General features: G+C 57.2%; 7 protein-coding genes across 7 annotated transcripts; 3 read left to right on the forward strand and 4 right to left on the reverse strand.

Annotated features, from left to right (window-relative positions):
* Positions 1-87: 87 nt before the first annotated feature.
* THITE_2120501 (uncharacterized protein) lies at positions 88-3,014 on the reverse strand. The gene is made up of 2 exons (XM_003656065.1): positions 230-3,014; positions 88-179 (listed from the first exon to the last, which is right to left on the reverse strand). The coding sequence occupies exon 1, from the start codon at positions 2,903-2,905 to the stop codon at positions 683-685; it is 2,223 nt and encodes a 740-aa protein (XP_003656113.1). The 5' UTR covers positions 2,906-3,014; the 3' UTR covers positions 88-179; positions 230-682.
* A 5,276-nt stretch (positions 3,015-8,290) lies between these two features.
* THITE_2120503 (uncharacterized protein) lies at positions 8,291-9,261 on the forward strand. Its single transcript, XM_003656066.1, has one exon. It carries the CDS (start codon positions 8,423-8,425, stop codon positions 8,873-8,875), a length of 453 nt encoding a protein of 150 aa, XP_003656114.1. The 5' UTR covers positions 8,291-8,422; the 3' UTR covers positions 8,876-9,261.
* A 348-nt stretch (positions 9,262-9,609) lies between these two features.
* Positions 9,610-10,410, reverse strand: THITE_122346 (uncharacterized protein; the record flags this gene model as incomplete). The annotated part of the gene is made up of 2 exons (XM_003656067.1): positions 9,610-9,840; positions 9,901-10,410. The coding sequence occupies 2 exons, from the start codon at positions 10,408-10,410 to the stop codon at positions 9,610-9,612; spliced, it is 741 nt and encodes a 246-aa protein (XP_003656115.1).
* Positions 10,411-11,643: 1,233 nt separating this feature from the next.
* THITE_43266 (uncharacterized protein) lies at positions 11,644-12,869 on the forward strand (the record flags this gene model as incomplete). Its single annotated transcript, XM_003656068.1, has 3 exons — positions 11,644-12,195; positions 12,402-12,572; positions 12,642-12,869. The coding sequence occupies 3 exons, from the start codon at positions 11,644-11,646 to the stop codon at positions 12,867-12,869; spliced, it is 951 nt and encodes a 316-aa protein (XP_003656116.1).
* An 856-nt stretch (positions 12,870-13,725) lies between these two features.
* Positions 13,726-14,330, reverse strand: THITE_2020551 (uncharacterized protein; the record flags this gene model as incomplete). The annotated part of the gene is made up of 2 exons (XM_003656069.1): positions 13,726-14,216; positions 14,276-14,330. Coding segments are annotated over 2 exons (546 nt in total), but the record flags the coding sequence as incomplete, so codon positions are not given.
* An 866-nt stretch (positions 14,331-15,196) lies between these two features.
* THITE_2120506 (uncharacterized protein) lies at positions 15,197-17,407 on the reverse strand. Its single transcript, XM_003656070.1, has 3 exons — positions 16,934-17,407; positions 15,941-16,671; positions 15,197-15,859 (listed from the first exon to the last, which is right to left on the reverse strand). Exons 1-3 carry the CDS (start codon positions 17,248-17,250, stop codon positions 15,291-15,293), a joined length of 1,617 nt encoding a protein of 538 aa, XP_003656118.1. The 5' UTR covers positions 17,251-17,407; the 3' UTR covers positions 15,197-15,290.
* Positions 17,408-18,740: 1,333 nt separating this feature from the next.
* Positions 18,741-20,443, forward strand: THITE_2120508 (uncharacterized protein). Its single transcript, XM_003656071.1, has 7 exons — positions 18,741-18,923; positions 18,987-19,023; positions 19,082-19,149; positions 19,235-19,498; positions 19,560-19,678; positions 19,752-19,819; positions 19,883-20,443. Exons 2-7 carry the CDS (start codon positions 19,002-19,004, stop codon positions 20,173-20,175), a joined length of 834 nt encoding a protein of 277 aa, XP_003656119.1. The 5' UTR covers positions 18,741-18,923; positions 18,987-19,001; the 3' UTR covers positions 20,176-20,443.
* Positions 20,444-21,676: the final 1,233 nt, after the last annotated feature.

Here is a 21,676-nt window from a genome sequence, read left to right on the forward strand (position 1 = left end):
TGCGCGGGGATCCCTGATTGTCCTAACTTCCTCGCTGGGAACTGCCGCTGGAAGAGAGGATCCAGCTCAGCCAAGGTGCCTCCGTTCGGCTCCGGCAGGCTAAGCCCTGCGCCGCAGCAGATATGCTCTTGCGCACAACGGCCACAGACAGCAGTCGCAGCGGCAGCTGACTCGAGTATCTTCACGTGTCATCCATGAGCTTCCGGGGCCGAAATAACCGCTCACCTACACTGGGAGGAACGTCGCGACACGGACGGGGCGGATCGGCTCACGACGTCAGTCTTCTTTTCCGCAATTTTGCGCGCTTCAATGGCAGTCCTTGGAATTCAAGGATCGAAAAAGAGCCCGTCTTGCATGGGGAGACGGTGAAGCGGTCCTTGGCAAGATCGCGAGTCGACGCGTAAGCACTGCAGCGGGCCGTGGCGAGAGCGGAGCAGGACAAGTGCAAGCTCGTGGGGTTTCGAGACCGTGCAGCACGGAAAAAAGAAAAAAACTCGTGTGGGGCTTCCAGGCAGAGCACACCAGTTAAGGCAGCAGGGCAGAGGAGCAAGAGCCAATTCGAGGCCGAACGAACCAAACACAGGAACTGTCCTACCATTGCCGAATATCATTCTGCCCATCTGCCTTCAAACCGGCATCAATTGCTACGTACACAGCAGTGGTAAGAAATGCACTCCACGCCTTACGCAAGATCGAAGCGGTCCAGATTCATGACCTTGTCCCACGCGGCCACGAAGTCCTTGACGAACTTTTCCTGACCCCCTGCGCTGGCATACACCTCGGCGATGGCGCGCAGCTCGGCATGCGAGCCAAACACGAGATCGGCCCGCGTGGCCGTCCACTTCTTGGCGCCCGTCGCACGGTCGGTGCCCTCGAACAGCTCGCCGTCGACCGACTTCCACGCCGTGCGCATGTCCAGGAGGTTCACGAAGAAGTCGTTGGTCAGCTTGCCGGGCCGGGTGGTGAAGACGCCGTGCGAGGAGCCGTCGTAGTTGGCGCCCAGGACGCGCAGCCCGCCCACGAGCACCGTCAGCTCCGGCGGCGTCAGCGTCAGCAGCTGCGCCCGGTCGACGAGGAGGTGCTCCGTCGGCACGCGCGCCGTGCCGCGGCCGTAGTTGCGGAAGCCGTCGGCATACGGCTCGAGGTGCGCGAACGACGCCACGTCGGTCTGCTCCTGCGACGCGTCGGTGCGGCCGGGCCGGAAGGGCACCGGCACGCCGGCCGCCTGCTCGAGCGCCGCCACGCCGCCCAGCACGATCAGGTCCGCCAGCGACACCTTCTTGCCGCCCGCCGCCGACGCGTTGAACTTGGCCTGCACGCCCTCGAGCGCCTGCAGCACCTCGGCCAGCTGCGGCGGGTTGTTGACCTTCCAGTCCTTCTGCGGCGCCAGCCGGATGCGCGCGCCGTTGGCGCCGCCGCGCTTGTCGCTGCCGCGGAACGTCGACGCCGACGCCCACGCCACCGAGATGAGCTTGGCCGGGGCCACGCCCGTGGCCAGGATGTCGCGCTTCAGCGCGGCGATGTCGCTGTCGTCGACGAGCGGGTGGTCGACCGGCGGCACGTAGTCCTCCCAGAGGAGCACCTCGGACGGGATCTCCGGGCCGAGCCAGCGCGAACGCGGGCCCATGTCGCGGTGCAGCAGCTTGAACCAGGCGCGCGCGAACGCGTCGGCGAACTGGTCTGGGTGCTCGAGGTAGTGGCGCGCGATCTTCTCGTACACCGGGTCGAAGCGCAGCGCCAGGTCCGTCGTGAGCATGCGCGGCCGGTGCTTCTTGCTCGGGTCGTACGCGTCCGGAATGAAAGCGTCGGCGTTCTTGGCCACCCACTGGTTGGCGCCGGCGGGGCTCTTGGTGAGCTCCCACTCGAACTTGAAGAGGTACTCCAAGAAGTTGGTGCTCCACCGGGTCGGCGTCTTGGTCCAGATGACCTCGAGCCCACTGGTGATGGTATCAGGGCCCTTGCCGGAGCCGTGCTTGTTGGCCCAGCCGAGACCCTGCTGCTCCAGGCCGGCCCCCTCGGGCTCCTTGCCGACGTTGTCCGAGGGGGCCGCGCCGTGCGTCTTGCCGAACGTGTGGCCGCCGGCGATCAGGGCCACCGTCTCCTCGTCGTTCATGGCCATGCGGCTGAAGGTCGTGCGGATGTCCCGCGCGGCCGCCACGGGGTCGGGGATGCCGTCCGGACCCTCGGGGTTGACGTAGATCAGGCCCATGTGGGCGGCCGCCAAGGGCGACTCGAGATCGCGCGAGTGGATGTCCTTGTTGACCTTCTTGGACTCGTCGCCGCCCGTGACGCCGTCGCCGGCGATGCCCGCCTGGCCGTCCGAGTAGCGGACATCGTTGCCGAGCCACGTCGTCTCGCCGCCCCAGTAGGTCGACTCGTCAGCCTCCCACGTGTCCGGACGGCCGCCGGCAAAGCCGAACGTCTTGAGGCCCATGGACTCGAGGGCGACGTTGCCAGTCAGCAGCAGCAGGTCGGCCCACGAGATCTTGTCGCCGTACTTCTGCTTGATGGGCCACAGCAGGCGGCGGGCCTTGTCGAGACTGACGTTGTCGGGCCAGCTGTTGAGTGGCGCAAACCGCTGCTGGCCCTGGCCGCCGCCGCCGCGGCCGTCGAAGACGCGGTAGGTGCCGGCGCTGTGCCAGGCCATGCGGATGAACAGACCGCCGTAGTGGCCGAAGTCGGCCGGCCACCAGTCCTGCGAGTCGGTCATGAGCGCCCGCAGGTCCTGCTTCAGCGCGTCATAGTCAAGCGACTTGAAGGCGGCCCTATAGTCGAAGTCCTTGTACGGGCTCGACGCCGGCTGGTGCTGGCGGAGGATGTGGAGCGGCAGCCGGTTCGGCCACCAGTCGGTGTTTCGAGTACCGCCGCCGGCGGCGTTGGCGAACCTGTTCGGGCACTCACCCATCTTCTCGCTTGTTCAATCTTCCGTCGCTGTGGCTGCTGGGTGCTTGTGCGTGTGTGTGTGTGTGTGTGTGAGTCGGAGTGTGTATGTGTCTGTTTGTTTGTGTGGGTTGCCAGAACGTAAGCTGCGAAACAAACCGCCACTGGACGACACCCAGGGAAAGGAAGGAGGAACGGCAATGGAACACAGGGCGGGGAGCAACAAGGAGAGAGTACGGTCCTATTATACCGGCACCCGGCGGGAGCCAGTGTGGGAGCGTTTCGGAGACCGTCCCTGCCCAGGACAGGTACCCCGCTCCCGGACAAGTAGTGCCGCTCCAATGTCACGCCGACCCCGCATCCACGCGGCCCACGCGGCCAAGAGCGGGCGACGAACCATGAGGGGCAAGGATCGCGACATCCCATCCTCCTTTGCTGCCCTGTGGTTCCACGGGCCGTCCTTCGACCCGCCTCGCAGCTGCCAGCATCAGCCGATTTTTATGGGTGGCAATATCCGTGCTGCGCAGCGTGCTGCTGCTGTTGGAAGCAGTTGAGTAAATGGTGGTCGCCCCCCGCCTGCCTCGCAACGGTTACAGTCGGCGGGATGGTGTGTCAGGTAGGTTGGTACCTTCCAGTAGTGTACGCCAACATCGGGACATTGCACGGAATGGAAATCCGCCGGGCTTGATTGGCTGCTCGCTTGCATGCTCGGAAGTTCGGAGATTCGAGCGTTTTCCAGCGCCCATTCTGTCGCCTCCGTGTGTGCCCAGGATGGTGTCTTCGGCGCCCAGTTGAACGCGCCAGCATTGCAGCCCCGAAAGCGGAGGATGTTAGTAACATGTCGTGCTTTTCCAGGAATATTCGGCGATGATTGATTACTGAATGGACGCCACCTTGTCCGGCACTTTGATGGCGATCTTTGGGAGTGGCAAAACTCCATGGCAGCCAGAGTGGGGTTTTCCTAACTGCTCGCTGGTCTGGGGATTTGAATCGAATAACATCGCCTTTGGGAACCTGAGGCAGCCTCAACAGCTTCTTCGAGTCAAGCCGCCTCAACGGTAGGGTTTTTATGCTTTCTAATCGCCCTTGTGGCGATGCGGAGGCCGAGAAGTTCTACTTTCCCGCACTCGTGAGGCCTAGGAATCCAGGAAGATCTCCATGCTCATGCCAGACTCGCCTCTCCCGTTGGCCTCGCCCAAGTGCCCTGCCGCCTCTTACTAAGGCAAGCTGCTTGAATGCTATCCATGTCTTGGCAAATCCTTCGCTTGGATCCATGGATCCCCAACGCACTCTCCCCGGCTCCGCCTCCCGCATCGGGCTGTATTTCGACGGCTGGGACTGACGCCAGTGCAGTGCTAAACCCCTCAGCTAGTCACGATCCAGGAGCTGGATAGCCAAAGCCGATATTCTTTCGGCTAGGCTCGAGCTGATCACTAAATCTGGGAGGCATGAGTAATCATGGACAGCCTCATTGACACCTGCAACTATGCCTCGGCCTGTTAGCGGAGGAAGAGAATTTGGGTTGTGATGCCAACAACGAGGCGAGAAGCACCACAGGAAAGTACAGGCCAAGGAGGGCGGTGCCATGGACATCAATTCGTCGCCCTTTCAATGGCGGCGCTGAGGCTGGTATGTGATTTCGTGGCGGACTGCCTTGCTTTGCCCGTGTGCGTGTGTCGCACTTGCCCCAGTTGACACACCCACCCCCCTGCCTCTTTTTACTCTTGCTCCCTTCGCTGCCCTTCGCTGTTGAGCCATTCGCTTTTGCTCGTTGCGGCTGACCTCCAGGCAGCGGCGACCCACCGCTGCGCTCCCGCTGTCACGATCTCCGTCGTCACGATCTTCCATGCTCGTGGGGCATACGCAAGGAAAATGGATAGATTTGGTCGACTTGGGGCGCAGAAAAGCAGCGGGCAATATTGGAGCACCTGAGGACAGGAGCCTTCGCACCGTGACAGATTCGACACAGCTGTGACCAAGATGGCCGTGTATCGGTTCCCACCGGCCACTCGGGATGGCATCCGCAGGTCGTTCTCCGTCCGGGTCGACCGCAACATCGCCACATTGGACTGGAGGCTTGGAGAGGGCAGGCTCAAGTCAAGCTGGCGCCGCAAGCCGCCAGAGCCGCAGGCGTCCGAGCCGCTCTTCACAGCCACGCCGCCGCTCTTGCCAGTCGAGCCCTGGCTCGACAACACCAAGCGCCTCCCGACACTGCAGTATGACGATTGCAGAATGACGTTTCCCAGCGTGGGCATGCTAGCACAGCACTACCGCTACCGTCACTGCGCTCCAGCATCTGCCCCTGCCGCGGAAGCTGTGGGCAAATTGGACCCCGAGCAAGATGAGATCGACAAGAACTGCTAGGCTACGAGGTTGGAGTGCCCTATGGAGGGGTGCGGTGCCATTCTGGCATCGCTTTGTGCTCTTGAGGTCGAGGATCACCAAAGATGGGTGTGCAAAACCCGTGGGGAAGCGTTCGATACCCTCGGTCGCCACAGGCGCCATATTACACACGCACATTTGGCCACATCACTTGTGGCATCAAAGGCTGCTCGAGTAAATACCCGACCATAGCTGCCCTTCGACAACACAATGTGGATATGCATGGCAGGAAACTCTCCAGATGCCCTGTGGAGGGCTGTGGAAAGGAATACCCAGACACCAAATCTCTCCATAAAAGCGCACCACAAGTCAAAGCACGAAGGTGGTGCAGCCCTCTTTCAACGCGATGAAAAAGGATGAGGTAAAGCTTCCTCGCGTGAATCTAGCCTACAGGGTCACAAGAAGGCTGCGCACAAGGTGGTCACTCTCGAATGCTTGGAAGAGGGCTGGGACAAAGTGTTTACCATTGTCTCGACCTTGGCAGAACCCCGCCAGGAGAAGCCTACAAAACCTTGATAGGCGGATCGTAGAGCCGACTATAATGGCATTCCGCATTCTGCCCTGGTTAGGGTTAGGCCATCTCTCTTGTTCCCTGTGCTACGCCGCGCCTCGGTAGGTCGCTTGCTTCATTTCGGCTGATGTTTGTGAGTCCAACCAAGAAACGGGCGGATGATAGCTGACGATGCCGCTAGGCGGTGGCTACGGCGGTGGGTATTGTGGCTGCCACTTCGAACTGTCCCAACTTGTGTCCTTGTTCGAGATATTTGCAGCAATAGGCCGGCGGCGAAAGTTGACCACGGGACATGCCGTGGTAGAGCGAACGTCAGGCGCTTCCGGCCGGCGCGCTCCTGCGCCCGCGATGGTGCGGGTGGAGGCGGGAGAGTCGGTGGGTGAAGAGAGGAGGTCATGCGCCATGTGAACGTCTTCATGCTCGCGCTGCTGAAGGCGCAGGAGCGCATTGAGTATGGGAGAGTTTGCGGAATGGGCGGTTGCGTCCTATGAGAGGGACAGTGCCCGTCTAACCTGCTCAGGACTTCTTACAATCCTGGGTCAATGCGTACTGTAGAGACCATCGAGGCGCTGCTCGTCTGGCTGACGTTTTTTTGGACCAGGTCGGGGACGATGACCCCGGCCCGCTCTGTATTCGCATCAAGTCTCGCACCTTGGAAACCTCCTGTCTAGGCACTATGTCGAGATCCCGCCGTTGAGATAAGTCAGCGCCCTTCTTCCTGCATTGGGAACCGGAGATGGCGGCGAGATTCTAGCCAATCTGCGGCGAGGAAGTCGGGAAGCCGCAGTGCGTGATTGGTCTCACATTCGTGCTAGGGTCGAGCGATCTCGTAGGCCGTGGAGCTGATCGCTAGCGCAAGCTTGGTGTTGAAGACGACAGGTACTGCGGCGCGCTTGAGTGTGCGTAGCCAGAGGACGGGGCAACGACAAGAACGAGAGTGTATGAATGGAGTGTGCCTATTGAAGTCCGAGTGTAAGCTTTATTAAAGACTGACCCCCCATCTCGCCGCTTGAGCATCTCGATTCCTTCCTAGGACCTTGGCACCAGTTGCCTTGGGAGCGAATCCGGCTGGACGTGTTGTTCGAATGCAGGTATGCACGGAAAACTCCATGGACGAAGCCGAGCCGCCGTTGGCGGCAATTCCTGCCCAAGTCCCAGTTCCAAGAGCAGCAAGTCTTGACTCCCGCAAGCTGGCTGCCTATGTGGCCCACTAACAAACTCGCTTTTCGATGTGATGCGTTTTGAGCCCGTGAAATAGAGCGGAGCACCGTCCTGATCTCTGGGATTATAAGGAGGTCGAGACTAATGCGGAGTTGGCAGAATTCCGCTGCAACCGAGAGTCCATCTGTGCTCACTGCTTGCATGCGAGGATCCAATGCACTCAATCTGATACCATCCCGCGGGAGAAGCGGACCCGGATTGTCCTTACCTCACAGTAGTAAGCTCTCTCCCCTATACACCTACCACCTCTGGGGTCAGGGGCTTAGCGAGCTCCATCCAACGAGAAGAAGATTGACCTCATCGACCGCCGTCTGGACGGAAGCATTCGGCAGCCGGAAGAGCTCAAAACGCACCTGCCCTCACCCTAGCGCCGGAAACGTGAGTCACCGCACCTCTCCCGGTTGCCTCGTCCGGCTTGGCCGGCGACGGCGCCCGTGGCAACGATGTGGTGGTCGAAGCTGAGTGTTTGCTGACCGCAAACCCGTCCTTCGCCAACGACGTGCTTTGAAAGAGTTATTTCTGAAGACTCTAGACCGGACGGGAGCTGCGCGAAAGAATAGACGAGCTGCGACAAGCAATGAAGAAGCAGCCCGCAACTCAACATACTCGTACGTGAAACTGGCTCGATGGGTTGCGCCTGAAGGGTGCAGCTTGAGGACAGGTTCTACAACGACTAGCAGAGATGACCTTCTTGGAGGGGAGCTTCCCCGACGAGGGCGGGTGGAATGGTGGCTCGGTTAGCGGCCAGTCAGGAGGCGGCGCAATCACAGGGAGTTAGTGTAGGCCGTCTGCCCAGCGACAGTGCAAGGGCAGAGCGGCATGGGATATGCCATGCCCAGTGCCAGCTCCATGCCGTATCCTCACGACCCCGGAGCCTAGCCAAGAAAAGCGAAGCGATTCTATGTTTAGTCTTGTTTATTTTCGGCTTTGAACTCTGTAGCTGTGCCTGGCAGGTATTATGTATACACTACGGAGTACACAGGCATGTATGTACTGTCCATGCACGTCCCTGGCGGCTTCAGCCTCTCGTGCAACATCGCACGACATGACCCAGGAACTTGGCCCCACGCTGTGCCGATCACTGTCGCACCGCCTGCTAATACGAGCTTCATCCGCATAACAAGAGCATGTCAGCTAACATTCGGCTCAACAATACGAAGTAACGTGGTATCCTTATCCGAGTTGCGGTCCACAGCTGCATCAACCCTTCGCTAATCAGCAGTTTGTCCATACACCGCATTGGCGGATTGTTGAGCTTTGCCAAGCCTGCTGGATTCCAGATGGAATTCAAGCAACATGTTGGCGAGGAGAGGCGCTCTCTATAAAGGTCGGTCACTTACCCGTCCTCCAGGTGTCGGGCGCATCCTCCTCAAGCTTCGAGCAAAGTCCCATAACTCTACGCAACACCGACACTTGCACACCATCACCATGCACTTCCCTATTGCCTCACTCGGCCTCCTCGCCGCCGCGGGCAGCACGCTCGCGGCCCCGGCTCTGAACACCCGATCCGAAGCAGTCTCGGCCATGGCCACGGTCCCTGAATGGATCATCAGGTCGTTCACCCGCACCTGCAACGCCGACGACACGTCCTGCACCGTCTCCTTCGGCGTCGACACGCAGACCGCGCCCGTCACCAACTGTTCATACACCGTCACCGGCGCGCCGGCCAGCCAAACGTCTACGAACGGCATCTCCTGCGGCCCCTATACGATTTCCTCCAGCTGGAGCGGGCAGTTTGGCCCCGGCAACGGGTTCACCACCTGGTCCGTGGTGGACTGGAGTCAGCGGCTCATCGTTTGGCCCGCCTATTCCGACAAGGAGCTAGTCAACGGTGTGGCAGTTACACCTGACAAAAGCTACGCGCCCCAGACGCTGGCCTGAGACTGGGCATGTAGGGGGTGAGATGTCGCCAGAGGGGGATCTGAGAGGGATTATAGCTAGACGATAATGGCTAATCTGTATTTTGGACTCGAAGCATCAATCGTTACTTGTGACATGTGACTTTTGTCTGGTCCCAGCCGCTCACGGCGCCCAAGCGTGGGACTGGGGCTTTGAAGAATGTAATTGGGTTTCGGTGACTATGTGCGCTGCTCGATATGTGGATGGGTGCTGGGTAAGCCGCGCCTTCTGTGCTGGGACGTTAATGGCTTGCTACGTCCAGTGGGCTATTGAGGACTTGGTTGCGGAGTGAGAACGCCCACAGGTCAATAGAGCGCTGAAGCAGCGCCCCCCGCGCTTGGTGGCCAACGGTCCAGCAGTCTCCCTATGCTGAGAAGGTTTAAGATCTAAGAGCCCCCTACTGCGAGTCCAAGCTTGGCAGGGGGTTTGGGCATGGGATTTCACATGTTTCGAACGCGGTGAGTTCTAGGTGTCCTACATTGCGTCGTTTGCCTCCGGCACTGATTTACGTCCAGGCAGAAGAGGGCGGGACGCTGTATCGGTAAGTCTGTCAGTTTATCCCTTTTCGATCGACAGAGGTGTAGTCAGCGACACTAACAAGCATGCTTCCTAGATGTCCTTAAATCGACTGATGTTGGTTGGATCATGGCCAGGAAGCGCTTCACATTTCCAGGGCTATTCCGTAGCCAGACGTTCATCTATAAACTTGGCGAGCCTCAAACAGTAACTGTATGAACGTACTTGACTTTGCCCTCCTCGACTCTAATCTCATGACTGTCCGGCAAGCTCCCCAGCGCGTTAAAACTACACAAAATGTCCACGCTGCCAACCACCTCGTCGATCATATAGCGCCTATTTCCGTTGTTCCTCTGGCTCTTACTATGAGGCAAGGACGCCCCACAGGGACGGGTGTACTCGCTCCCCTCGACCCTTTCACAGTCGGTCCCCTAGGGAATCGAGTCGGCCGCAGTCTTGTCGGTCCACATATCGAGGTATCTATCCCCCACCTTCTTGAGCAGGTCGCGGCTGGGGCGCTGGGCCTCCGGGATCTCGTCCCAGTTCTCCTTGCGGATGTACCCCAGTGTTTTGGTGGCGTTGAAGAAGAGGGATCCCGTCGTAGCCGCGATAGTGTCTACCTTTGCGATCACGCTCGTGTCTCCTCCTTTAGGGTGACGGATCTGCGTGGCCAGGACGTAGGGCTTGGGCCCCGAAGCGGAAATGATGAGCGTGTAGCTCGCGCACGCGACAGTGTCGGCTGTGGAGCGGTTGAGATCGATCTTCAGAGGCTGGGCAAAGACGGCTGTGCGGTTGATGGTCGCTACCTTGTTGTTTTCAAGGTAGGTGAAGTTTGCGGCGAAGGGAAGCGACCCAATGCTGCCTGATGAAATAGCAGTGACGAATTTATCGGCCACGGCAAGCAAGTCGGAGCGGGTGCAATCGGCGATTGCCGAAGGGCTAATGAGCAGTAGGACCAAGGAGATGGAGGCCAGAAAGCCGGACGACGGAGAGAAGAGCATGTTGAATTGAACACAACAAGGTGGTTCAGTGTGCTGCAAGGATTTGTGCTGGAAATCCAGAGCAGTGGTGCTCCAAAATGTGACAGCATGCTGCCTGGAGCCCGTGGCGTGTGGCGGATATAAACATGCCCGGATATGTCTGTCTTCAACGCATACCACAGCCACCCACTGCCTTATGGAACTGCCGTGCTTGGATTTTCCCAAGTGTCCTTTCGCCACCTCCTGCCAATCATTCCGGCTGCCGAGATTCCTGGTAAATTGGGTATCCCATCTCGGCAGAGTGTTGAATGCGACCGCCTGTCAATTTAGGCGCCTTCCGGTCCGGAGACGCTCGAGAACCGGGCGAGTCTATACGCTACCCTCTTAATGTGGGATTCAGATGGGAGCAGCATTTGAAGCCCGCGGTGTTTTATTACACCCCACAGCAGTGAGACCCCTCGGTACTGTAGTTTGAAGCCTTGGGTCTTGCTTCCAGGTTGCTACCTAGCGTTGGAGGCGATAGCTGGGACTTAAAGTGAATCACTCTGTCTTTGCACTTCTGACAGCAGCAGTAATCCGTACTGCTGTGTGCATTCCCAACTGATGAAGTCACTGGCGTCAAAAAACTGGTGGCGCCGGATTCGGCCGAGTCTCATCCCTCACACTCCAAAGACACCTAGGACGCAACTTGCCGTACCGCACTCGAATAGGGGTCCAGAACAGACAGATGACGACGAGCACGGAACCCAACCTCACGTTTGGATCAAACGAGGTTCGACGTTCGGGCTTCGTCCAAGCCCGAAAGCGTGCCACTTGTGCGTGAATCCACGTTGCCGCCGTCTAACGGGAACCCTTGGGATTACGCCTCCCCGGAGCTGAAAGGAAGGAAGTTCTCCCGCACTTAACAATCGGTGCGTTTAGCATCGCCATGTCTCCTGATTGGCCAACCTCCAACTGGCGAATGCGAGTGCGAGGGCGAATTGCCTCTTTGGTACTGCTGCTTGAGCTTCGCGACTCGAGGCTTGCAGAGCCTCCGCCACCTCTCGGCTCAGCCGCATCAGGAAGACGCGGCGGCCTGTCTAGACCGCCGCGTCCACAACACCTGCTGAACATAGACACGAGAGCTATAAAGGAAAGCCTGCAGAGGCGGTTTGCCCTCTCCGCTAGCACACTCTCTCACCACCACGTCCAACAGCCCGTTCGTCTCCCGCCCACCCAGTGCTTGCGACCTCCAGTCGACAGACATCGCTCGACATGGCTACCTCTACACGACCACCAGCAAATCGCTTCGTGGCCATGGCCCGCAGGGTTTACAACCCTATCGGGTTCTCCAAAGGCTACAACTTTGTACTCTTCTTCATCTTCGCCGGGGCTCTGGTGGGATTCACGCTTGCCCGATTTCAGTATCTCTCCCTGGACAAGAGCTGCTTCTCGGGACCCGGCGCCGGGCCGCTCGATTGCTATTATTACACAGACGGCTCGGTTGACAGGCTTGGCATCTTCTTGCACCTCGCCACTATCCTGCCCGCCGCCTTACTGGCTTGCGTCCAGTTTGTGCCGGCCATCCGCCACAAGGCCATCCTCCTGCACCGCATCAATGGTTATCTCGTCATTCTTCTCAGTCTAATCTCGACCGCAGGCGCCATCATGCTCGCGCGGAATGCAGTCGGCGGTCGGACGGAGGTGCAAAGCGGCGTCGGCGTCCTGTCAATTGCCTTTGTTGTCTCGCTAGCGCTCGCTCTGTACAACGTCAAGCGGCTCCAGATCGAGCAGCACCGTGCCTGGATGCTCAGAGCGTGGTTTTATGTAAGTTGACGCGCCCTCCACCGCGATCCCGCCAACATAGCGCAAAGACTCAAGTCCCTTTCTAACCGGGATAGGCTGGTTCGGTCATTACCCTGCGCATCATCCTCGTTCTTTCAGCGCTCATCATCAGCACCGATGGGTACTTCGTCCCGATGCCGTGTGATAAAGTCGCCTTCCTCGTTGGATCGGAGCAGGAGACCCTGCAGGCGTACCCCGACTGCTACGCCTACTTTTCGGGCGACGACGTCAACAGGATAGTCCTCGTGCCTGCGTCGTTCCAAGGCAACAAGAGCAATGTGACGGCTGCTCTAAGCCGAAACTTTGGAGGCGCCCTCTGGCTTGCACTAGCCCTGCATGCTGTCGGGGTTGAGATCTACGTAAGTAACCTGCGGCGACGCCTGATGCTCGAGGCTGTAGACCGCCGGAACTGACATTGGACGACGCAGTTACGTCTTACACCGGCCGAAGCCGATCGTCTGAGGAACGTGTCTTATCAGCGACAGTTGGAAGCTGGCATGAAGAATCCCGGGCGGGCCGGTCTCACCGCGGACAGGACTGGCGACTCGGCTTTGTGGGTGCCTAGCAGTCAGCGAGGTCTGCATGGTGCGGCGAACGACACTGGGGATTCCATCGAGGGAACCCGGGTGATGGCAAAGACTTCAATGGAGCCTTGACTAGGATTTGCTAGAACCTCAACGGATACGCGGACATGAGACGGTTGTAGGGGAAAGACATGGACTCGTACGCATATTGTTGTGGGATTCGACAATGCTTTAGACGCACCATAATGCGGCCTCCATGTGCGTACTGCGGTATGTCAGCTGGGCAGGTTAAGCAGTTGACCCGAGGACGGCTTACGCCTAACCTAAACGTTAACGGTCATTGCTTCGGACTGTTCGTCTGCCGCCTTCAGCGCGCCCGCTCCGTGGCTGCCTGGCAGCGAGGGATACCCTTCCGTTGGAGTCCTGGGGAGCTCTGACCTCGACGTTATGTAATTGCTGGCACTCCGCGCACACATTGAAAATTTCCAGGAGATTACCGATTTAGCGGCTGTCTAGAGCATCAAGACTCATCCATCCAGTTGATGAACACATTGGAAAGGCATCTTTGTGCAGTCCTTGCAATGCACCAAGACGCCGAATCTTACTCTCCGTGCATGAAGCTGAGCGACTCAAATTGGCCCGGTTTCCCCGCAGCAATGGCAAACTCCTTCCACTCATCCAACGCCCGCCCGTTCTTCTCGTTCTCCAGCTTGAGCACGCCCCACGCGTCCGGCCCCAACGGCACGCGCAGCGGGATTTCCTTCCCGCTTCCCACGATCGCGTACATGGCGTTGGTCACGCTGTCCACGTCGGCCCAGTTCTTGGAAAGTTCCGGGTCGTGCATATAGCGCTCCAAAATCCGAGCCGGTGTGTCCGGGGCTGCGTATGCCGGGTGCGGCTCGATGCTGATCATGCCGCGGCTCACGTAGCCTGTTTTGACGCCTCCGGGCTCGATGAGACAGAAGTGCGTGTTCCACTCGGGCCGCACCTCCTTTGACACCGACTCGGTGAAGCCCTCGATAGCGAACTTCGCAGCGTGATAGAAGGCGTTGCCCGGAAACGCCGCCCGCCCGCCCATGGACGAGACGTTGAGGACCACGCCGCCCTGCTGCCCCGTTTGCGGGTTGACCTCGCGCATAATGCGCATCGCGTGCCGGGTCAAGTAGACGGTGCCCCAGAACATGGTGTCAACGAGATGCCGCGCCGCATCCTCGGTTGCGTTTTCCGTGTCGCCGCGCAGGGAGTAGCCCGCGTTGTTGACCACCACGTCGAGACGGCCGAAATGGGCGATAGCAGCGGCAACGGCGTTGTCAATGGACTGGCGCAAGCTGACGTCAACGCTAAGCTTCAGCACGTGGCTGTTGCTGTCTGGCAGGTAGGCGAGATCGGCAACCTTGCGCGCCGTGGCGACGACCCGTTGGCCTTTGGAAACGACAAGTTGAGCGAGAGATTTACCGATGCCCGAAGAGCAGCCGGTTACTGGCATTCCTGGTGAGCCAGGAAGCTACGATTTCTGGCTTAGGGAAGGGGGAGCGTACTGAACCACACGGCGTCTGAAGGAAGGTTGTATGTTCGCTTCTTGGAGTCAGTCATGGCCTCGAGATGGGAACCGGTGGTAATGAGAACAGCAAATTGATCGGGTGGGATGCTGGGAAAGAGGCACTATAGAAGACGCCAAATCTGATGGCAGACGATTTCCAGCTTATATATGCCTCTTGTTTCGCAAGTCAAAAACACTCTCCCTGGTTACGGTCCCTCCATCAACAGTCTCTTAAGTCCTTAAGTCCTTAAAAATCCGACCAAGGGGATCCGCTGTCGGAGTTAAGGCCAACGTTGGCGGCGTCAGGTTGCACTGCCTCCCCGAGCTTGTGAAATCTCGCGCTTCCTCAGTACATTCTCGTTCTAGCGCTGATACATCATGAGCGCGGTGTGGATTCACATGATCTTATTCGTTGCTGGACCATGCTCTTACCCAGCAGTCCCTGATGGTCCGTTAACCCCGACAGAAAGGTGTTGGGCCGGGTTAATGGTTTTGGTATTTGACCCCATCTTAAACACCGGACTGTTGCGAGATTCCAACAGCCAATCGCCACATTACCTAGAGGGCACTTGCAGAGGCGGACAAGAAGCACACTGGTGATTGCGGCCAGATGCAGGAGGTTGACGATGAACGATATCTTAAGGGAGAAAAAAAAAAAAAAAAAAAAAAAAACAAAAAAAAAAAAAAAACTAAAACTCTGCTAGATGCCCACAACTGTGGGAGCCCCTGAATTACCCCGGAGATGCCCCAAATCTGGCCAATTAGTGTAGACAAGGGCTCCGTAACCCTGCAGGGACACTTTGCAGGGCCCATCTCTCCGGACATCTCCGGTGAGAGATTGGCCAAAATGCCGGACCTGCTCGGATGACTGCATGCTCCTGGACCACAAAGCTCACGAATTCACGGAACTGCGATACAGCAACTGGAAAGGCGCCACAAAACCCAGACGCACACACACCCTTACGCCTAGACCAATTTGGCGACACGATGGCCAACGCAAACTCGCGCCCCTCTCACGCCCGCTCCCTGCTTGCCTGGTTGAGTATCTCGGCGTGGTCTACACCGTGAGTGGTGCCGGAGCGCAGGATCACCTCGCGCACCCAGTCTCCGCGCGGACGCATCTCGGCCTTGAAGGGCTTAGGCAACGTAACGAAGCCCTCGGTGCAGTCCATGTCGTCGACCTTGCGCCTCTGGCCGGTGGCCTCGTCAACCCCCGCCTCGACGTCGAAGGCCCATAGCATGCGTGCCATCTGGATGAACAGCTGGTTGCGGGCGATGATGCGGCCGGTGCAAATGCGCCTGCCGAACCCAAACCCTGTCTGGGGCAGGTCCTTCAGCGCGGTGACGTTCATGCCGCAGACATCAATGGATGGAGCCTTGCCTTGCTCGTCGGCCATCCAGCGCTCCGGGATGAAGTTGTCGACATCGTCCCCAAACACAGACTCGTCACGCGTGATGGCAAACGCATTGGCAAGCACGATGGAGTTGGCCGGGATGTGGTAACCCATGTAGGTGTCTTCGGTCTTAGTGAAGTGTGGCACACCCCCTACGACAACAGGACGCCAACGGAGAGTCTCGCTCGCTGTGTCGCGTCAAAGTATGTAAGCTGGGTTCGTAAATCGAGGCGGGCTCCACGGGGGAGAAGCGAGAAAGTGGCGCTTACCAATCGCATCGATGTATGCCAGCTTGGGGCGGTCTTCGAAGGACGGTAGCCGGTCCCTGCCGACCACCTCGTCGAGGAGCTTCTGGGCCTTGGGAACCCATCGTGAGCCGGACGTGATCCAGGCGACGATGAACCAGTCGAGCGCCACTGTGGACGTGTCGAGACCAGCGTCGGCCAGGATGCCGAGATCGAACGCGAGCTCCTCGGTAGGCATGTCCTGGGCCTCGGGGGAGTTCTTCATGTATTTGCTAAAATTCCAGCCGGGATTGTTCAAGCCCTTGTCGAGATTTCCAACGTGCAGCTGCCTCTCGAGCTCGTACAGCTCTTCGGCCTCCTTCTTCCAGGGCGCCAGGGCCTTGGGAAGCAGGTTGAGGGACGGGAACGAATCAACAAGGTAGGCGCCGACCTGGCCTGTCCGCGCGAACTCGGCCTGCACACGCTTGCCGTCCATGAGCTCCTTCTCGTAGCCTGTGCGCAGGCGATAGCCGTAGTTCACGCAGTAGATGAAGCTGGCCATGGCGCGCTCGAAGTGGTGGTGGAAGTCCACACCCTTGGACCCAACCTCGCCGTACTCACCCAACACGTCGAAGAGCAACTGCCTGGACTCGAGGTCCTGGAGCGGTCGGTACGAGCTGGCGGCCCGGGGGGTCAGAAGCGGCGCCTCCATCTTCTGGTGCAAACGGTACCGCTCATCGTATGGGCGGAGCAGCATGTGCATGCCCTTGGTCACCCTAAATAGCAATGCACGTTAGTTTTCCCCTGATTGGGACATTGGGAGCAATTGGGGAGCAAAGGTGCCATCTCGGGAGCAAGTGACTCAGAGCGACGGAAGCCGGAATTGACAAAAAAAAAAAAGAATCGAAAAAAACCGAAAAAAAAAAAAAAAAAAAAAAAAAAAAAAAAAAAAAAAAAAAAAAAAAAAAAAAAAAAAAAAAAAAGAGGAGAGAGAGGGAGGGAGAGGAAGAATAAAGTCAGAGCTTCGATGTGACGTACAGTTCGCCAGCCATTACCATGCGTGGCCGGTCCGAGTACCGAGCGCTACGCCGGTTGAGCAGGTCGTGGGCGGCTTGATGTGTCGACAAGATGACCAAGGGCTGACCACCCATGCTCAAGTGCATCACCGGGCCATACTTCTTGCTCCAGTGGTACAGATGGAGCCACTGGAGGCTCTTGGGAAGCTGATGCAGGTTCCCGAGCAGAGGCACCGGCTTCGGTCCGGGAGGGAGGGGGCGTCGCGGCTGGCGCCTAACAAGCAGGTAGGTGGCGCCCAAGACGAGCAGTGCGCCGAGGAGGAGGCCGAGGCCCGGCATTTGGAACAAGGTGGTAGTTAGCGAGAGCACGGCACACAAGAAGAAAGTTGGTCCGACGGATTCTTGGAGGGATGCTGTGCCACCCAGCCAGGCGCCTCGTAAACCCCCCCTTAAATGCTTCTTCCCGGCTCCCTTTGGGCACTTTCCCCGCTCGCGGTTCGCTGCCCTAAACCACGAACGGATGAATTGGTCATTGGGATCAACTGGCGAGTAATTTTTCTTCGAGCCCGCCCGGTCAGGCCTCCGGCCACACCGGGACAACACCGGGCAGGGTTCTTCGAACATAGGCGATTTGGCGTGCCCCCGCACGGCTTCTGTGTACACTAATGTACACTAGTACGCTCCTGTGTTAGAGTCGTTCACCAAAGGGTTTCGAGAGTCCACCGCGGAACGGCCCAGTGGCTCCCGCCCTAGGCGTGCTAAACGGTAGCTTTATGCGCTTCGACTTTCTAGGCAGCTGAGTAGCCAGGGGTCTGTCTATTTGACATTGAATGATTGGCGCGCGGTAGTTAACGGTTTCGAACCGAGTCCCTGGGTCTCCACTGAAATGCCGGGCCGGCTCACCGGCTCCCGGGACCTCTACGACACACTCAGTTAGTTCAAAACCGGCGGTGGAATGACACTAACGACAGTTCATTGACGGTCGAAGCGCTATGTCTTGCTCGCCACTTCGCGACAGCAGTTGCTTCTGACCGGAGAGCTGCCTCCATTGACCTTATTCCTTGAAAATAACATGAGAGGTAGGAAGTAGGAGCAAGATAGAATGGAACTTTCGCTCGCGGCCGATTGGGGAATGGGCTTGGAACAGGAACAGAGGCCGTTGCGGGACCGTCATCCTGCAACCTGGCGACCTCGGTTAGAGCTATGTGCCGATCTCTTCCAGTTTGCGGAGGTAGTGCACACGTGTGCATAAGCCCCCTTTACCGGGGGCTTAGTGGACCGTTTCTTTTTTTCAACATCAAGCATTGATGGCACACTGGACAGAGCAGGAAGTTTCAGAAGGGGCTCAGAAGCACATTTGCATACTCCGTATATCAACGCGACCCGAAGAACATGGGCTTGAGACCGAGTCTAACTCCCACAACCATCAACCATCGCGGGGACAGCACGGGCGCAGTTGCTGGCACAGCACGATGAGGTCGGCAGTGTGGGCGGCAGCGGTTCTTGTCGCTGGGTTTGCCCGGGACTGCTGGGCGCAGACGATGCCAAAATGTGCGGTATGTGAAGAAGTGATCCGGTCTGTGCAGCCAGGCAAGGCGCGCCCCTCATTTGACTGACGTCTCCCGTTAGAGCGCCTGCTTGGCGGAGTATTTGCCACAGTCAAAGTGCAGTCCATCGGACTTCGCTTGCATCTGTGCGGATCAAACCCTCATGAGCAGCGTTGAGACCTGCTCGCTCGCGGCCTGTACTGTCCTTGAGGGACTTGGTGAGTTGCGAAACACCGTCTAGACTCAGCGCGAGACGCAGGACTGACTCGGCCCCTGTTCACAGCCGCCAAAAACGCCACAGCAACCATTTGCAAAGAGCCCGTTCGAAACAGAAGCCATGTTGCACCCATTGCGACCGCAGTTTCCGGAGGTCTGGCACTCGTGTTCGTTGTTTTGAGGATTTATGGGGCAATATTCATCAGGCGCGAGTTTCAATGGGCGGACCTCTGCGCTGTCCTCGCTATGGTAGGACCACTCGTCCCCAAACGGGATGGGACGAAGACATTGGCTAACTTGCATGGCTGCCAGATCTCCTCCCTCCCCATGGATGTGGGCGAATTCTTCAGTACGGCTCTCGCACGCGACAGAGGAAAGGATCGCAGCGATGCTAACAATCGACACAGTGATGGCCCATGGAATGGGCAGGGACATTTGGACACTCTCGCCGGACGAAATCACAAACATCGTGATGGTATGCAGGTTGCCTAAGCAATGCTCCCGCCATCCTCTCTCCACATCCACTGGATCAATGACACTGACTCGGATTATTGTCTTAGTACACGTGGATAACGCAGGTTTCGTACATTCCCGCGATTATCCTAACAAAGATCACCATCGTTTGCTTTTTCATGCACGTGTTTCCGGCCCGTGGCTTTCACCTCATCTGCTACGGCACCCTGGTACACTGCACCTTGTTCATGGTGTCAACAACCATCGCCGCGATTCTCGCCTGTATTCCCGTCCAGTATGCCTGGTCAGCCTGGACTGGATCCGGGGACGGCGTGTGCTTCGATAACAATTCGTTCTGGTGGGCCCACTCGGTAAGACAGTGTTTCCTCGACCTTAGCGCCCTATGCTGGATGCTGACCTGACCGTCCAAAGGCAATCAACATTGCAACAGATTTGTGGATCCTGGCACTGCCCATTCCGCAGCTCTTGAAACTGCAACTGGGAAAGAAGAAGAAGATCTACCTGATCCTCATGTTCAGCGTTGGCATTGTGTAAGTGAAGATGCACTGCCTGTACTGCGAGCACGTTGGATTGCAGGCGAGCTGACATTATACGCTTGAACAGCATCACCATCATTAGCATCATTCGCTTCTCTGGTCTTGTTCAGTACTCTACGTCATCCAACCCTACATGTAAGTCCTGTCCTCGGTTACCTGGGGGAATAAAGCGGGAGCTAATTTGGCCTATTTCAAAAGACAACAACGTGGATGTGGCCACGTACTCAGTCATCGAGTGCAACGTTTCCATCATGTGCTGCTGCATGCCGTCGCTGCTCTCCTTCCTCCGGCACGTCTTTCCCGCCGTCTTCGGCAGCACAAACCAGTCTGGCTACAAAGCTGGGAGCTACAACGTTGCGAAGTCTCCGTTCCCGAGCAACGGCATCCAGAAGAGCGTCACCATTTCATACATGCCGCAACCTAGCGACTCGGATGTGGTCGAGCTTATGGACTTGGAAAAGAATAAACAGAATCAATACCATCAGTGGTGATTTGATTAGATGGGTGGGGTGGAGCAGAACTCAGGAGCGACAAGTCGCGCGTTGACTAGACTCCTATGTACTAGTACAAAGAACAACTTCCAATGCTTTTTCTTTTCAGTGCTCAGGTGCAGGCGCGGGTAAGAGTATCCGCCTCCTGCCTTGCAGACTTTGAACTTATCAACTTAGGTAGTAGGATAGAAGCTTGTTTTGCCTTGCAGTTTAAGCTGCTTGTAGGTTTGGGTACTGTATTGTAATAGGAGTCTTTAAGTGCTGTAGGCAAGATACTTAGAATAGAACCTCACAGCAGTGTTCTCGTAAGTGAGTGATGTCAGAACCTTGGCCTTAATACTCGCTATCTAGCACCCTTGGGCTGAACTGCTATACTGAAGTGGCGCAAAACCTCCACCAACCTACCCCACCACACCCAGCACTAGGCGCGCGAGATAGCTCCCAAAGGAATACAGCGTCCCTTTAGATAGATGAAGATAGTGCATATCGAGTGGTAGGAAAGATGTCTCCTCAATAGGTAGATATATAGCTTAGACGCGTCTAATAGCAACGTAGTAAAAGATTGTAAGACAACAGGAGCTCAATAGCTCGAATTGTTACAGACCGGGCTATACCTAGGCTAGGTATGTGGGGCTACGCCCAAGATCCACAGTGGCCTAGTACTGGGCCCACGGCGGGCATGTAGCGGGCTTGCCTTGCGCCTAGAATAACATCGGTCTAAGCCCCCTATACACAAGCCCCTAAAAGCTCTATACACAAAGGCCGCAACCTATACTTCTCCTCTTCTCTCTTTAAGGTAGTTGAATAGAACATCGTATACTTATCTATAGACACTATAAGGCTAGTATATTATATTTCAACTACCTTTACGCTAATAGAGCGATTTTTAGTTCTAGACGTAGATAAGAGTAGTATACTCGGCGTATCAACGTTAGTAAAAAGTAGACTAGACGCTAATATATATAACCTTAGTGCTTTATAGGTCTTAAACCTAGATTATATCTATACATATCTCTAGCTCCTATAAAAGACGATAGCCTATTAGAATATAATTATTAAAGGACTCTATATAGCTTAGACTATTATAGTTCATATTATTATTATTTCCTACCCCGATATGCCCTTAGCTAGGGTTCACCGGTCCTTCTACCGCTTATATATAGGAAAACCGTGTTATGGACCGGGCTATACCCGGGCTAGGTATATAGGGCTACGCCTAGGATCTATAGCGGTCCTATAACGGGCCCGCCACGGGCCCGAGGCGGACCCGCCTCGCGCCCGGAATAACATCGGCCCGAGCCCCCTATACGCGAGCCCCTAAAAACTCTATACACAAGAACCATAGCCTATACTTAGGGTTAGGGTTAGGGTTAGGGTTAGGGTTAGGGTTAGGGTTAGGGTTAGGGTTAGGGTTAGGGTTAGGGTTAGGGTTAGGGTTAGGGTTAGGGTTAGGGTTAGGGTTAGGGTTAGGGTTAGGGTTAGGGTTAGGGTTAGGGTTAGG

This window comes from Thermothielavioides terrestris, chromosome 4 (assembly GCF_000226115.1).
Source record: "Thermothielavioides terrestris NRRL 8126 chromosome 4, complete sequence".
NCBI lineage: Eukaryota > Fungi > Ascomycota > Sordariomycetes > Sordariales > Chaetomiaceae > Thermothielavioides > Thermothielavioides terrestris.

What these genes read in the sequence shown, in the direction of transcription:
- THITE_2120508 (XM_003656071.1), top strand. Translation starts at nt 19,002, where the DNA reads ATGGATGTGGGCGAATTCTTCA. An exon ending in CGTTCTGGTGGGCCCACTCG is followed by an intron (nt 19,499 to 19,559) that starts GTAAGACAGTGT and finishes GACCGTCCAAAG; the next exon opens with GCAATCAACATTGCAACAGA. An exon ending in TACGTCATCCAACCCTACAT is followed by an intron (nt 19,820 to 19,882) that starts GTAAGTCCTGTC and finishes CTATTTCAAAAG; the next exon opens with ACAACAACGTGGATGTGGCC.
- THITE_2120506 (XM_003656070.1), bottom strand. Translation starts at nt 17,250, where the DNA reads ATGCCGGGCCTCGGCCTCCTCCTCGGCGCACTGCTCGTCTTGGGCGCC. An exon ending in ATGGTAATGGCTGGCGAACT is followed by an intron (nt 16,672 to 16,933) that starts GTACGTCACATC and finishes ATTGCTATTTAG; the next exon opens with GGTGACCAAGGGCATGCACA. An exon ending in GGCATACATCGATGCGATTG is followed by an intron (nt 15,860 to 15,940) that starts GTAAGCGCCACT and finishes GACGCGACACAG; the next exon opens with CGAGCGAGACTCTCCGTTGG.
- THITE_2120501 (XM_003656065.1), bottom strand. Translation starts at nt 2,905, where the DNA reads ATGGGTGAGTGCCCGAACAGGTTCGCCAACGCCGCCGGCGGCGGTACT.
- THITE_2120503 (XM_003656066.1), top strand. Translation starts at nt 8,423, where the DNA reads ATGCACTTCCCTATTGCCTCACTCGGCCTCCTCGCCGCCGCGGGCAGC.